We start from the raw sequence: 13402 nt of genomic DNA, 5'->3' as shown, positions 1-13402 counted from the left end.
TGGGCGTGCGCGGCGGGAGTGGGCCTGGTGGACTCCGAGCCCGCGCCCCTTTGCGGTGCGGGCCGCGGGGCCGCGCGCTGGGGGCCCCGGCCGCGGTCCCGGAAGGAGAAAGGGCGGGGGACGGGGGTAATGATGCCAAAGCGCCCGGCCGGCCCGGGCCTCTCACCTGCTGGCGGGCCTCCGGGGTGCTGGGCGTGACTCGGGACGTCCGGAGCCCGGAGCCGCGACCGGAGGCCGGCCCGGGGCGCCGAACCCCAAGGTCTCCCTGGGCCGGGGTCTCCCAAATGAGCGCCGAGGGCCCGGGAGGAGCCTCCCCTGCTCGTGGTGATAACAGTTCCGTGCATTCATTCATTTATTCACTGTTCATCCCGCAAACGTTGCCTGAGCGCCCACTCTGGGCCACGCCTATTGCCAGGCAGTGGCGAAGACTCAAAGGCACACACGTAAAGCGCTTAGCATCGGGGCCTGGCGCCTGGGGAGCGCTCAGTCCGTGTTGCCCGTTACACACGTGCAGGCACGTACGCAGACACATCGACTTTGGGGGCACCGATTCCAGACACAGTGAGCCCCCTACCAGGCCACGCACTTAACCATCTGGTTGGGCCTCCCTTTCTAGGTGAGTGATTTCAGACCTGTTACTTCCCTTTCTAAACCCTTCTGTTTTCCTCACCTGTAAAGGAGACCCATACAATTTCTGAACTCACAGGATTTCTGGGAAGTTCCTATTAGATGAGTGTGAACAACTTGGCCAACTCTCAAAAGCAAAAAAAAAAAAAAAAAAAAAAAAGTAGCTTCTGTGATTCTTATTCACAACCCTTATCCCTGGTCTCGCTTGTTCCACGAACGTGCACGGAGAGAGCTTGCTATTGCCGGACCCCGTGCCAAGCAGCAGAGGTCAACAGTATGATCCATGGTTACATTTCAAGACCGAGGGCCTCGCCTTCTCAAAAATGGGATGCCATGAAAAATAGATCAGGGAGAGGGAGGAAACTGTTCTAAAATGAAAGAGCTAAAAATATAACCAAATACAGTGGGTGAATCTTGATGGGATCCTGATGTGTTTTTTAAGCCGGTGAATATCTTTTGACAGAGAAATTGGAGTATGGCCCGGAGATACAGAGGCGTTCAGTGAATTATTATTGGTAATTGTCATGGCATACTAATGATATTATGCTCACGTGAGAGAATGTTCTTATTGTTAGACTATGCCTCTGAAGAATTTAGGGGTCAATGTCATAATGCCTGTGAGTTATTTTTTAATGGTTCAACAAAAAACAGCGTATAAAGACGCACAACTGTACATGGAAGGCAAATGAGGCGTATGTTCACAATCGGATCAAAGGGGTACCATCAACTTTTCTGTGCGTTTGAAAAATTATATAACAGAAAGCTGGGGAAGCAATATAATATTGTATCCATGCTATCCAGAAAAATAATACATGCGCATGGATAAAGACAAAGGTATGTGAAAACCCACTGGTGTCTTGGGGTGGTTGATGTCTGATTTTTATCGTAACGGTGCTTGAACAAAAAGAAAAATTATAATAAATAAGACCTAATTCTAATCTTCAAATCACTCATGGAGATAATAACACACGGTTTCTCGATACATAGGGGTAAACAGTAAAGAGAAAGGATCAACAATCATCATGGGCCCTATAGTGCTGAGCAGGCCCTGGTCTTTGCAATGCGTTTAGGGACATTGGAGGAACCCAGAGTCAAGATAAGCCTGAATTAAAATCCTGACTCCCCCAACTCACTGGTTGTGTGGACTTCAGCACGTTACTTCACCTTTCCGTGAATCTTTTGTAAAAAGGGGTACCGTAGGCAAAATAACGCCGGCCCCGCTCCCATCCCCAAAGTACCCACGTCCTAATTCCTGGAATCTGTGACTACATGACCTCACGTGACAAAAAGGATGGGATGAAGTGGAGGACCTTGAGAATTAAGGACCTTGAGAGGAAGAGAGCTTTCTGGATTATCTGGGTGGGCCCCTTGTAAGCACAAGGGTCCTTACAAGGAAAAAAGGGAGGCCGCTCCAGAGGGAGAGTGGGGAGGGAGAGGGAGATTGCTTTGAAGACGTTACGCTGCTGGCTTTGAAGATGGAGGAAAGGGCCATGAGCCCAGGAATGCGTGCAGTCTCTAGAAGCTAGAAAACGAAAAGAAACAGAATTTCTCCTACTTCTCCCAGAAGGAACAGAGCCTTGACCACACCTCGATTTTCGTAAATCTTCTGACCTGCAGAATTGTCAAATAGTCCTATGTAAACCAGTAGATTTGTGGTCCTTTTTTACGGCAACAACAGGACGTTAGTTAACACAGGGGATAAAACCACCACTTTGCAAGTATGTTGCCACGAGGACATGAAATAATGGCCCAGCACATGGGATATCGTGCCTGGCGCTTGTTAACGATCGTTAACATTTGGAAGATGTGCATAACTCAGTGAATCGATATTTTCCATATGACCCATGTGGGATGTTATAAAATCATACACGAGTAAAAGATCCGTGTAGAGCACAAGATAGACTGATGGATTTCAACCTGAGTACAATAAAGTTCATTGATATGATTTCACATGCCAATTTGAATTTTCCCTTGAGAAATCTGTCAGCTTTGGGCAGAGCAACGAAGAAAGATAGCCACAATTCTCTGCAAACCTCACTTCTTAAAAAAATGAATGGGGGCGCCTGGGTGGCTCAGTCGGTTCAGCATCCACCCTCAACTCAGGTCACGATCTCGCGGTCTGTGAGTTCGAGCCCCGCGTCGGGCTCTGTGCTGGCTGCTCAGAGCCTGGAGCCTGTTTCCGATTCTGTGTCTCCCTCTCTCTCTGCCCCTCCCCCGTTCATGCTCTGTCTCTCTCTGTCCCAAAAATAAATAAACGTTGAAAAAAAAAATTAAAAAAAAAAAACAAACAAAAAACCAACACAGAGGACTTTTCATCCAGAGCCGATTGGAACCCGAGGTTGCCCACTTGAGCCCCCAGCTGCGGCTCACGGCGCAGGACGCGTTACGTGAAACCTGCTTAATGCTACCCATCAAGGCCGCGCTCCGGCCCGGCCGGCTGCCCTGGGAGCACTCGGGGACCCAGACTGCCACCTCCCAGCCCGTGCCCTTGCAGTGGTGCCCATATCTCCTCTCGTCGTCCTGCCGTCGCTCTCGTTTTGGGTTGTCAGTCGTGATCGAGTTGACGTATCCGTGCAAAGCAGCAGCACACCCACCCACTGTCCCTGTCTCCCCCACACCTGGCACCACCCCAGGCGGGGACGTCCCCGTCGCCAGGGGAGACACCGGTAAGGAAAGCAGAGACAAGGGGAGAGGCACCAGTGGTCTGGATGGCACTCCCCATTCTGAGCCTGCCTGAGAAGGCACTGAACGCTCACTCACAGAAGGCTCACTGCCATTCTGATTTTCCACTGATCTTCCGGAACGTCCAGCGTATCCTGCCGGCCTCAGAGGACCGGGCCCGGGATCGGCCCAGAGACGGCTGTGCCGGCGACTTCAGTCTCATGAAACGAGCCATTAACCACGGCACCTTCGCATTAGCGAGGAGTTCAGGTGGCAACGTTGCCATTTAATGCCCTTCATTTGTCTCCGTCCCGTCGCCCCTGCGAGCCCTTCCTTCCCCATTCGGCCAAGCACAGCTTCGTTTTTCACGGGCTTTCGTCGAACTTAGGTTTTTCTCTTCTGCCAGACAGGCAGCTCGGACGGGGAAAAGAAATAATCTTCAATCTCCTGCAGCCTACAAAAATAAGTATCTTTTCTACTCTAAAGGCAAGATTAATTATTATGACAAAACCAAGAGATTTTGAAAAAAAAAAAAAAATCCGTGACCCCAGCACTCCAGCACAAATACTATGACTTCTCAATTATTTTTTTTTTTCTCCCGAAGGCTGTTAACCTGGATGGGACTGGGGGCACCTGGTTGGCTGAGTCGGTTAAGCATCTGACTCTTGGTTTTGACTCAGGTCACGATCTCACAGTTCGTGGGTTCGAGCCCCACACCGGGCTCTACTCTGACAGTGCAGAGCCTGCTTGGGATTCTGTCTCTCTCCCTCTCTGTCTGCCCCTCCCCTGCTCACACTCTGTCTCTCTCTCTCTCAAAAATAAATAAGTGAACATGAAAAAAGAAATTAATAAAAATAAAAATAAATTATGGGGGGCCTGGGCGGCTCAGTTGGTTAAGTGTCCGACTTCGGCTCAGGTCATGATCTCGTGGTTCATGGGTTCGAGCCTCATGTCGGGCTCTGGGCTGACAGCTCGGAGCCTGGAGCCTGCTTCGGATTCTGTCTCCCTCTTTCTCTCTGCCCCTCCCCCGCTCACACTCTGTCTCTCTCTCTCTCTCAAAAATAAATAAACATTAAAAAAAATTTAATGAAATAAATAAATAATAAAAATAAAAATCAATAAAAAAAAAAAAAACATGGACGGGACAGGAATCTCCAGAGTGGACTTTGGGGTCCGATGGGTCTGAGCTCAGCTCCTAGCTGTCCGTCCGCTCAGCTGCAGGGGATCCGTGGGCAAGCCCCCTGCTGGAAGTCTCCATTTCTCTTCTCACGGGGTCGGCAGGGTTAAACAAAAATCCTATCTGTCTGCTAGAGTGGGGTGAGCTGAGGACCGCAAAGAGGCGTCAGCCAAGGCGTCCCAAGCAGCCCATACCCACCGACCCCGCGAGGGTTGCGGTGGAGCCTAAGCAGGTGGAGAGCAGCTCGGTCCAGGAAACGCTGGAGGAATCCACGTAGTACCTGGAAAGCCGGGCTGGACCGGCCGTGAGGCTTGGCAGAGAGGATGCTGGAGAGACAGCCAGGGGACTGGAGGCAGGTCGTACAATGACGTCTACCGTGTACTGAGGGCTGTGTGCTGGGCACTTGGATTACATTGTGTATTTGCATCAGCCCACTATTTATTCATTTGGCAAAAGTTCATGGAGCTGCTACCATTCGCAAGTATTAATTTAGAAGCTGGAGACGGACGGGAGGGAAAGTGACGCGAAATGTATCCATTTACTGACTGCACGTACAGATACACGCAGGTTCGTAGCTCATGCTGTCGGTGTAGTTTGTTTCCAGAATGTCACCGACGCTGAGGACACTGCCATGAAAGGAGTGTTTCTTAACGCGTCTCCATCTGACTTTATTTTTGATTATTAATTGAATAAGCAATAACTGGGTGGCCGGCGAGCACAGTTCAGCCGGGGGATCACCCAGGGGTTTCCTGACAGGTGTGACTTCCCATAGAGGAGGCCACGTGGCGCTGAGGACACAGAGCAGGAGACTGATCATCTTTTGTCCCGTCTCATGCTGCTCAGCCAAAGCCGCGAGGTTCCCCCATTCTGCCCCGATAATTATGAGGCTGCCCTGGGGAGGTGAGGTCCACACACGCCTTGCTTTCTATGAGAGCCTCAACTCTAGCATGATCCCTGACCCGTGGTGAGTGTCCCACTAATACCTAATGAATGAATGAACAGTTGGAGCCCCAAGAATATTAGAACCATAAGCTAGAGTCTCCAGACAGGGAGGCAACAGCTTTGAGCCTTCCGAGGCTCACGCTTTCTCCTGAGCAGAGGTTCTCTTTCTTCCGAGCCACGACCGATCAGATCTCCCAGACGTGACGAGGTGACCCAGCTAGTTAGCAACGGAAAAATTAGCCCCTCGCACCTTGGCTGGGTGATAGCAATACCCTATAATGCAATATCCCACCACTCCAACCTGCCGCTTCCGTCTAACCCCGAGGCAGCGGCCAGAGAGCCTGGCAAAACTCACACTTGATCCTGACCCTCCTCTGCCCGGGACTTTCCACGGGCCCCCATCGCTCTGAGTAGAAGGCCACACAGTGACCTACGCGGCCCTCCACGATCTGGTCCTGACCCCCAAATCCTGTCCTCCTTCCCCGACACCCTCTCTTCTAGCACACCAGCCTCCCTGCTGTTCCTCCTGCCCCAGGACATTAGCACTTGCTCGGCCATCCGCCTGCAATGTCGTCTCCACCTGTCTGTTCTCTCTCACGAGGACCTCCCTGGTTGCCCTTGATAAAGTGGACCCTACCCCCAACACCGTTTATCCTCTTTTTTGTTTCTTTTGTCTCCTTAGAACATATCCCTGACATGCCATATACTTATTTGCCTTAACACATGTCTTTCTCCCCAAAACGGAAGCTCCGTGAAAGCAGAGATGGTTAGGGTGTGTTCATTCTAATATCCTTAGAGCCTAGAACAGCGCCTGTCCCATAAGTGTTCAGACACCAAGTTTATGATCAATGTGCTGATTTAATGAAGCGCTTGGCTGATGAATGCAGATGGGGGTCTCCTGAGGGCCAGGACAAGTCACTTTCTTTGGGGACTTCTCTGGAGACATAGGGAGGATGTCCCCAAATCTCTAAGATCTCTTACCTCCGATGACTTTACCTCCAAACATCAAGATTTTGACTACGCATCCGATGGTTCCAAGACATGGTTTTGCTGGGGTTTTTTTTTCCCCATTTGAAATGTGCTCTAAAGCACGCTGGCCTTTATTGCCACCACACTCCAAGTCACCCTGGGGATTTCTTCCTGCGTTAACTCCCCCCAGAGCCATCTGTGTGGAAGATTACAGACGGCTGCCAGCTCTTTGACACTGTGCCCTGAGAGACGGAGCCGGCGTCCCTCCCCTTAAATTGCTGGCCCCGTGACTTGCTTGACCAACAGAGCGCGGTACCAGCCCCTCTTTGTAAGTTCCAAGGCTGAGCCTTTCTCTCAAGTACTTGGAGTGTTTCCTCATGGAAACCGTGAGCCCACAATATCATGACAGTTGATTGTCTTAAGCCACTATATTTCAGGCGATCTGTTACGCAGTCATAAATAATCAAATGCCCCCGGTCTGTTGGGGCTGCGATGACAGAATACCGTAAACTGGACGGCTTGTAAACAGTGGAAATGCATTTCCCGCAGTTCTGGAGTCTGAGACGTCCGAGATGAAGACACTCGCGGATTCAGGGCCGCCTGGGGAGCTCAGTCGGTTAAGGGTCCGACTCTTCATTTCAGCTCAGGTCATGATCTCACGGTTCGTGGGTTCAAGCCCCATGTCGGGCTCTGTGCTGACAGCTTGGAGCCTGGAACCTGCTTCAGATTCTGTGTCTGCCTCTCCCTCTGCCCCCCCTTCTCGTTTTCTCTCTCTCTCTCTCTCTCTCTCTCTCTCTCTCACACACACACACACACACAAAATAAATAAACATTAAACAAATAAATAGTAAAAAAATTGGAAAAAAAAAACCTTCCGAGGAAAAAAATAATAATAAATAAATAAAACCTCCTGAGGTGTTTTTGCCTCTTGTTTTTACTTATATTTTTATTTTTTAAGTATTACAAAAATTTTTTTTTAATTTCTAAACTTTAAAATTTTTAGTTTTTTTTTTTTGTTTGTTTTTGTTTTTTAAATCAGAAGCAGGCCCCAGTCCCTGAGCTGTCAGCACGGAGCCCAACATGGGGCTTGAACTCACGAACCGTGAGATCATGACCTGAGCCGAAATTCACAATCAGTCAGGCGCCCTGACCCTACGTGACTGAGCTACCCAGGCGCCCCTACTTGTGTGTTTAAAACAATGATGCCAGATCCCATCCTAGACCAAGTCGGTCAAAGTCTCCAGGCATGGGCTTGGGCTCAGGTGTTTCATGAAACTCCCCCTGCCCCACGCTGTTCTAGTAGGCACAGCCTGGGATGAAACCCACTGCGTGGGCTCTCCGGCCTTGGCCATGGCCTCACTGGCTGGCCAGCCGCTAGAGGCCACACGATCTCTCACAGCTCCATAGCTTAGCAGTGTCCTTCCCTCTGTCTAAAACACCCTTCCCTGTCCCTCCAGGCTAGCAAAGTCCTATTGACCCACTGTGGGCATCCCAGTACCAGCATTATTGGAAACCACACAAGCTTGGGATTCAGGTAGATGTGGGTCTGACGCCACAACAAGCGATTTACTCTTTTTGGAAGCGAGGGAGACAGAGACAGAGGAAGAGAGAAGCCTGGTAACTAGAGACAACGCACGTTTTCACGTGAACTGAGACCCCTCCCCCCGCCATCTTTAAACGTTCGCTACTTTGTGAGGTCTGTTTCGTTTTCGTTTTTTGAGAGAGAGAATCCTAAGCACGCACCGCACTCAGCACAGGGCCCAACATGGGGCTCGATCCCACTACCCCGGGATCGTGACCTGAGCCGAAATCAAGAGTCAGACGCTCAACTGAGTGAGCCACCCGGGCGCCCCTAGACTTGGGCTACTTTGGACTGGGACCGTGTCCCTTGCCACCAAAGGAGCGCCATGAATACACTGTTGCTATTGTTGCGCACCTATCATTTCAGGAAGTTAAAACCACGACCTCATGTGAATACACCGCGAGCCATGTCAGAGGTTTACTCAGCTCACAAGTGAAGGAAGCGGCAGGATGGGAATTGGGTTCCGGGAAGGACTGACGTCGATGAGGTTCATGAAAGAAAGAAAAAGCCATCGGTAACTTACTGATACTCGACAAGCCCTAAGAGTAAACAGTAAGTCAAACACGACGATCTTTCCCTAGAGCAGCAAACCACTGTGGCCCACATGGGTGACCAGATTTTCATTCTAGAAAGATACCTCAGGCATCAACAGGTAAACCATCAGGGGTAGGGGTGGGAAGGCGGTGAGGTTAGAGAAACACAAAAAGATGGGAGGACTTGTAGCTAGTTTAGAGCCTGTAACTGAATCCCAAGCTGGAGCCACTTTGTGAACTCCTGGATGCAGCCATACCTGAAGCTGGAAAGAATTCACAGACTTCCCAATGAAGCCATCCTGAAAAGGATACTGGAGAGAAGGTAGGTAAGGGGACAGAATTGGAAGATATTGAGCTGATGGAATCCAGCAACTGATGCGCCAGGCGACAGGCAGCCAATGTTCTCCTGTAGCCAATGTCGCTATATATTTTTGATTTGTTGGACTGGTTATATGGGGCAGCCCAGGAGGAGGTGTTTAACTGCATGTAGAACCTCTCTGATTGCTTCCAATATGCTGGGAGAGAGAAACATCGGCCAAGGGAACGACAGTGCTCTTCAAACACAGTATACACGTCTCGTCTTCCTCTTCACTTCCATCAACACGCTTCGCGAACACCACAGCCGAAGTTAAGAACACACTTCTACTAGCAACAGCACGGCGGCTGAGCGCTCCTCGCTTCTGAGTTAAATGCTCCCAGGCTTAAACCACGCTAGCCCTGCCCCCCCAACAAGAATTTTACTCACGGCGATGAGGAATACGTCTGAGACATCGAATGCAAAGTGCTTTGCACGGTGCCTGGTATGTGCTAAGGGCCTCCTCAGAGGTGGGGGTTTTGATGATCCTTCTGGGGACGCCAAGCAGACATTTTTTGACTAACTGGCTTGTGACATGGATTACTTCTTTCCAATTTGAGATGCTTTTTTTTTTTTTTAATGGACGTTGAAAGAAAATAAGGCATAATTTCCATTTCATAGGTAATTTCCATGCAGTGCTTGCTCTAGGATTAAATAAAAGGGATTTGCATGGAAGATAATATTGCTCCTGTTAGCACTACTGATGTATCAGCTATACGATAATACTGACTTTAACTTCATGGGTAGATTCTGGGGATGGTAGTCTTCCAGGCGGGGGAAAGGGGCGCCCCACCACCCTCCATCGCTGGCCCCACGAGTGCTGTGACCTCAGAAAAATGGGAAGGACAATCAGAGGTAGGAGACTGAGGCTCCAATCCTACTCTTAAAAATCCAGTTTCTCGGGGCGCCGGGGTGGCTCCGTCGGTTGGGCGTCCGACTTCGGCTCAGGTCACGATCTCGGGGTCCGCGAGTTCGAGCCCCGCGTCGGGCTCCGTGCCAACGGCTCAGAGCCCGGAGCCTGTTTCGGATTCTGTGTCTCCCTCTCGCTGACCCTCCCCCGTTCATGCTGTCTCTCCCTGTCTCAAAAATAAATAAACGTTAAAAAAAAAAAGAATTAAAAAAAAAAAACTTCAGTACCATGCCTGGCGTGTAGCTACTACGTGGGAAGTAAGAGTATAAGAGTTAACAGTGGTTTTCATTGGATATTGGATTTGTGTGCTGGCATCTCCCATGCAACTAGTTGTCCACTTTTTTAAAAAGGAAAAAAAGCTCCTCAACATTATTATTATTATTTTTTAATCTTTATTTATTTTTGAGAGAGAGACAGAGTGCAAGAGGGGGGAGGGGCAGAGAGAGAGGGAGACAGAATCGGAAGCGGGCTCCAGGCTCCGAGCCGTCAGCACAGAGCCCGACGCGGGGCTCGAACCCACGCACCGCGACATCGTGACCCGAGGCGAAGTCGGACGCTCAAGCGACGGAGCCCCCCAGGTGCCCCTACATACGTATTGTTTCTAATTGTTCACTCTTAGGAACAGTAATGAACATCTCCAAGCTTAACGTCCCTTCTATGTTTCGCGTTGTCACGTTGTATTACTGGTCAGGGTTTTCCAGAGAAAGAGAAGCCAAAGGGTTCTCTCGATTGGGAGGAATTGGTTCGTGCGATTAGGGAGGCTGGCCAGTCCAGAATCCGCAGGAAGGCTGGTGGGCTGGAGACCTGGGGGAGGGGCTGATGTTGCATTTCAAGCCTGAGGACAGTCTACTGGAGAATTACCTCTTGCTCTAGGAAGGTTAGTCTTTGTTCTCTTAAGGCCTTCACCTGATTGGATAAAGCCCACCCACACAGTGGAGGGCGATCTGCTTTCCTCACTGTCCACCAGTTTAAATGTTAATCACACCCCGGGCGCCTGGGTGGCTCTGACTTTGGCTCGGGTCATGATTTCACGGGTTCATGGGTTCGAGCCCCGCGTCCGCTCTGTGCTGACAGCTCAGAGCCTGGAGCCCGCTTCGGGTTCTGTGTCTCCCTCTCTCTCTCTCTCTCTCTCTCTCTCTCTCTCTCTCTCTGCCCCTCCCCTGCTCAATCTCTCTCTCAAAAATAAATAAATATTAACAATTTTTTAAAAACCCCCACATCAAGCCACCAGCCTCCGTGGGGAATATATCTTACAAAGGCAGCTGACCGTCTCCCCTGATGTCTCTGTGGCACCTCTCTATGTGGCTGATGAAACAGTCGCCTGATCTTAGACTGTCAGAGGGGATGGGACACAGAAATCGACCAACTTCCCATTTCCCAGAGGGGGATGTGCCGGCACACGGCCTCTGGAGGCGTTGTCACTACCAACAGAGTAGCGAAGGGGGGTCAGGAGCAAATGAGCTTGCGGGATCCTGGTTTAAGCGAAGGTGGATGGGTGTCCTTGGTGGGACTTTTGGAGGCTGTAATACGCACCCGTGTACCCTGCTGTGACTCCCCAAGAGGCGGATCCTGTCTCGGGCATTTCCCAGGCCCCTCCTGACCAGAACTCCCTTAGGTGGCTGCGTAGGGGACGAGGGCTCTCTGCGGGGCGCCCCGCCCGACCCGAATCGTCTCCATCCGTCTCGTGTCACAGCCCAAGAAACGGAGACTTACGAGATGGGGTGCCTCGCCCCGGAGGCACGTGACGCAGCCAACGCGAGAATCCGCGTTCCTGCCCGGGGACATCACGGAGATGTGGTCTAGGCCCCCGTTCTACCAACAGGAGCCGCTGAGCGAGGCCACCCCCTTGCTGGAGGCTCACTCGTTACGAACGCTGCGTGGGAATCCAGATGTTTCGAACCTCAGCCTGGCACCAAAAAAGGCCCAGGGCATTGGCACACTTGGAAGTTGGGAGCCGCGTGCGGGGGTTATGTATTTTTAGCGCCTTCAGACGACAGAGGCGGTGGTACCGTGGCCCCCGGGAAAGAGGAGTCACTAACGTGGCGTGCCTGCTCAAATGATTCCCTTGGGCCCAGGAGGCCGGACATCGCTCAGAGGGTTGGGCCACGCCGGAGCTTCCAGAGCTTCCAGGCCCCGTCGGCAGGAAGTCCACAGGCGACGTTCACTTTCTCTGGGGCACAGGCAGGTGTGTGGCCCCGTGTGAGTTTGCTCTGAGACCCCAAGCTGCAGCCCCCCCGGACTGGGCTGTGCTTTGCCAGAGAGGAGCCCCGCGGTTCGGGTTGGGGCCACGGTCACCCGATTTGTCGGAGACTCGCGGCCCAGAAAGGTCTGTGGCTGGAGATAGGATACAGACACCTCCAGAGGGCGGTGGTCCCCGACGGAGCACGGGCTACACTCGCCGGGAGGGCTTGTGACAATACACGTGGCTAGGCCTGATCCGGCAGGCCTAGGGTGGGGCCTGAGAATCTGCGTGCCCGGCGAGTTCCCTGTAATGGTCACGTCGCTGGTCCAGGGGACTATGGTTTGAGGACCAGTGCCCTGGGGCCCCCCCACACACAGAGGTGCTGCCCCACAGGCCTAGAATGAATGCTGCCTCTATTCTCATCGTTTATGTAATTACTTTCAGAGCACGCGCTCGAGAGAGACAGTGTGAGTGGGGGAGGGGCAGAGAGAGTGGGAGAGAGAGAATCCCAAGCAGGCTCTACACTGTCCGCGCAGAGCCCGATGCGTGGCTTGAACTCACGACACCGTGAGATCGTGACCTGAGCTGAAGTCACTTAACCGACTGAGCCACCCAGCTGCCCCGTCTCCAGTTTTAAAACCCAGGTAGGGAGCTTTGTCTCCTGGCTCTCAACCTGTGGCTATCTGGGGGACCAAACTCGCAACTCGGAGAGTGGGCTGGATTATTGCTCTGACGCCTTAACCAACTCTATTGAGATGTAACTCACACAACATGCAATTCACCCCGTTGAAGTGTATTCGACGACTTTTCGTGGTCACGGGGATGTGCAACCGTAACCACGATCGGTTTGCGGGCATTTTTATCGCCACCAAGAAGAAACATTGCCCCCCTCTCCCCGTCACCCCCACCCCAGCCCTAAGCAACGCTTCATCCACTTGCTGGCTCCGTAAATTTGCGCGTCCTGGCTGTTGGCATGTTAAGAGGGATCCTGCAGCACAAGCCCCCTGGGTCCCGCCTCTGTGACTCGCCACGGTGTTCACCAGGTTTACCCATGACGCAGCCTGGATCACAGCTTCACTCCCGTTCAAGGCCATGTAATATTTCGTCGACCAGTTAGAGTCCGTTTAGTTTGTCCGTTCGTCCATGGTTGGGCTTTAGTTTCTGCAGAAAATGATTGCTTATCTGTTAAAATTCATGGAACTGTGCACACAGGGTACATCTTACCGTCTGTTGATTTTTGGAAAAGGGACCCCGGCGGCTTCCACTTCCTGTCTCAGAATGGGGTTGGGCTGAGCCCAACAGTTCGGGCGTCTCCACTCAGAGACCACCTTGCGGGAAAGGCTGGGCTGGCCCAGCTGAGGCCAGCCTCCCCTCTGGAGCGGCTGTGGAGTGAGGCCGGGCCACCAAGAGGACCCCCCCCCCCCCGCCGGGGGGGGGGGGGGGGCGGGGGGGGGGGGGGGGGGG

The 13402-nt window shown here is 52.0% G+C and overlaps 1 protein-coding gene across 3 annotated transcripts in view; it reads right to left on the bottom strand.

The window, feature by feature from the left end:
* Window positions 1-13402, bottom strand: part of LOC121009873 (kelch-like protein 36) — a 105092-nt gene that overhangs the window by 68582 nt on the left and 23108 nt on the right. For 2 of the 3 annotated variants that reach the window (XM_040443245.1, XM_040443248.1), the window contains exon 1: window positions 167-367. The exons of the other annotated variant lie outside the window; for it this stretch is intronic. In XM_040443245.1, the coding sequence (XP_040299179.1) occupies window positions 167-352 (186 nt within the window). In that variant the 5' untranslated portion in view covers window positions 353-367. Of the gene's footprint in view, window positions 1-166; window positions 368-13402 lie in introns of those variants that run through there. 3 annotated transcript variants of the gene reach the window in all.

The sequence above is a fragment of the Herpailurus yagouaroundi genome, unplaced genomic scaffold, assembly GCF_014898765.1.
Source record: "Herpailurus yagouaroundi ecotype Mexico unplaced genomic scaffold, PumYag 190, whole genome shotgun sequence".
Classification (NCBI taxonomy): domain Eukaryota; kingdom Metazoa; phylum Chordata; class Mammalia; order Carnivora; family Felidae; genus Herpailurus; species Herpailurus yagouaroundi.
The sequence above is the reverse complement of the archived record's forward strand: the minus strand, read 5'-3'. Positions and strand labels throughout refer to the sequence as shown.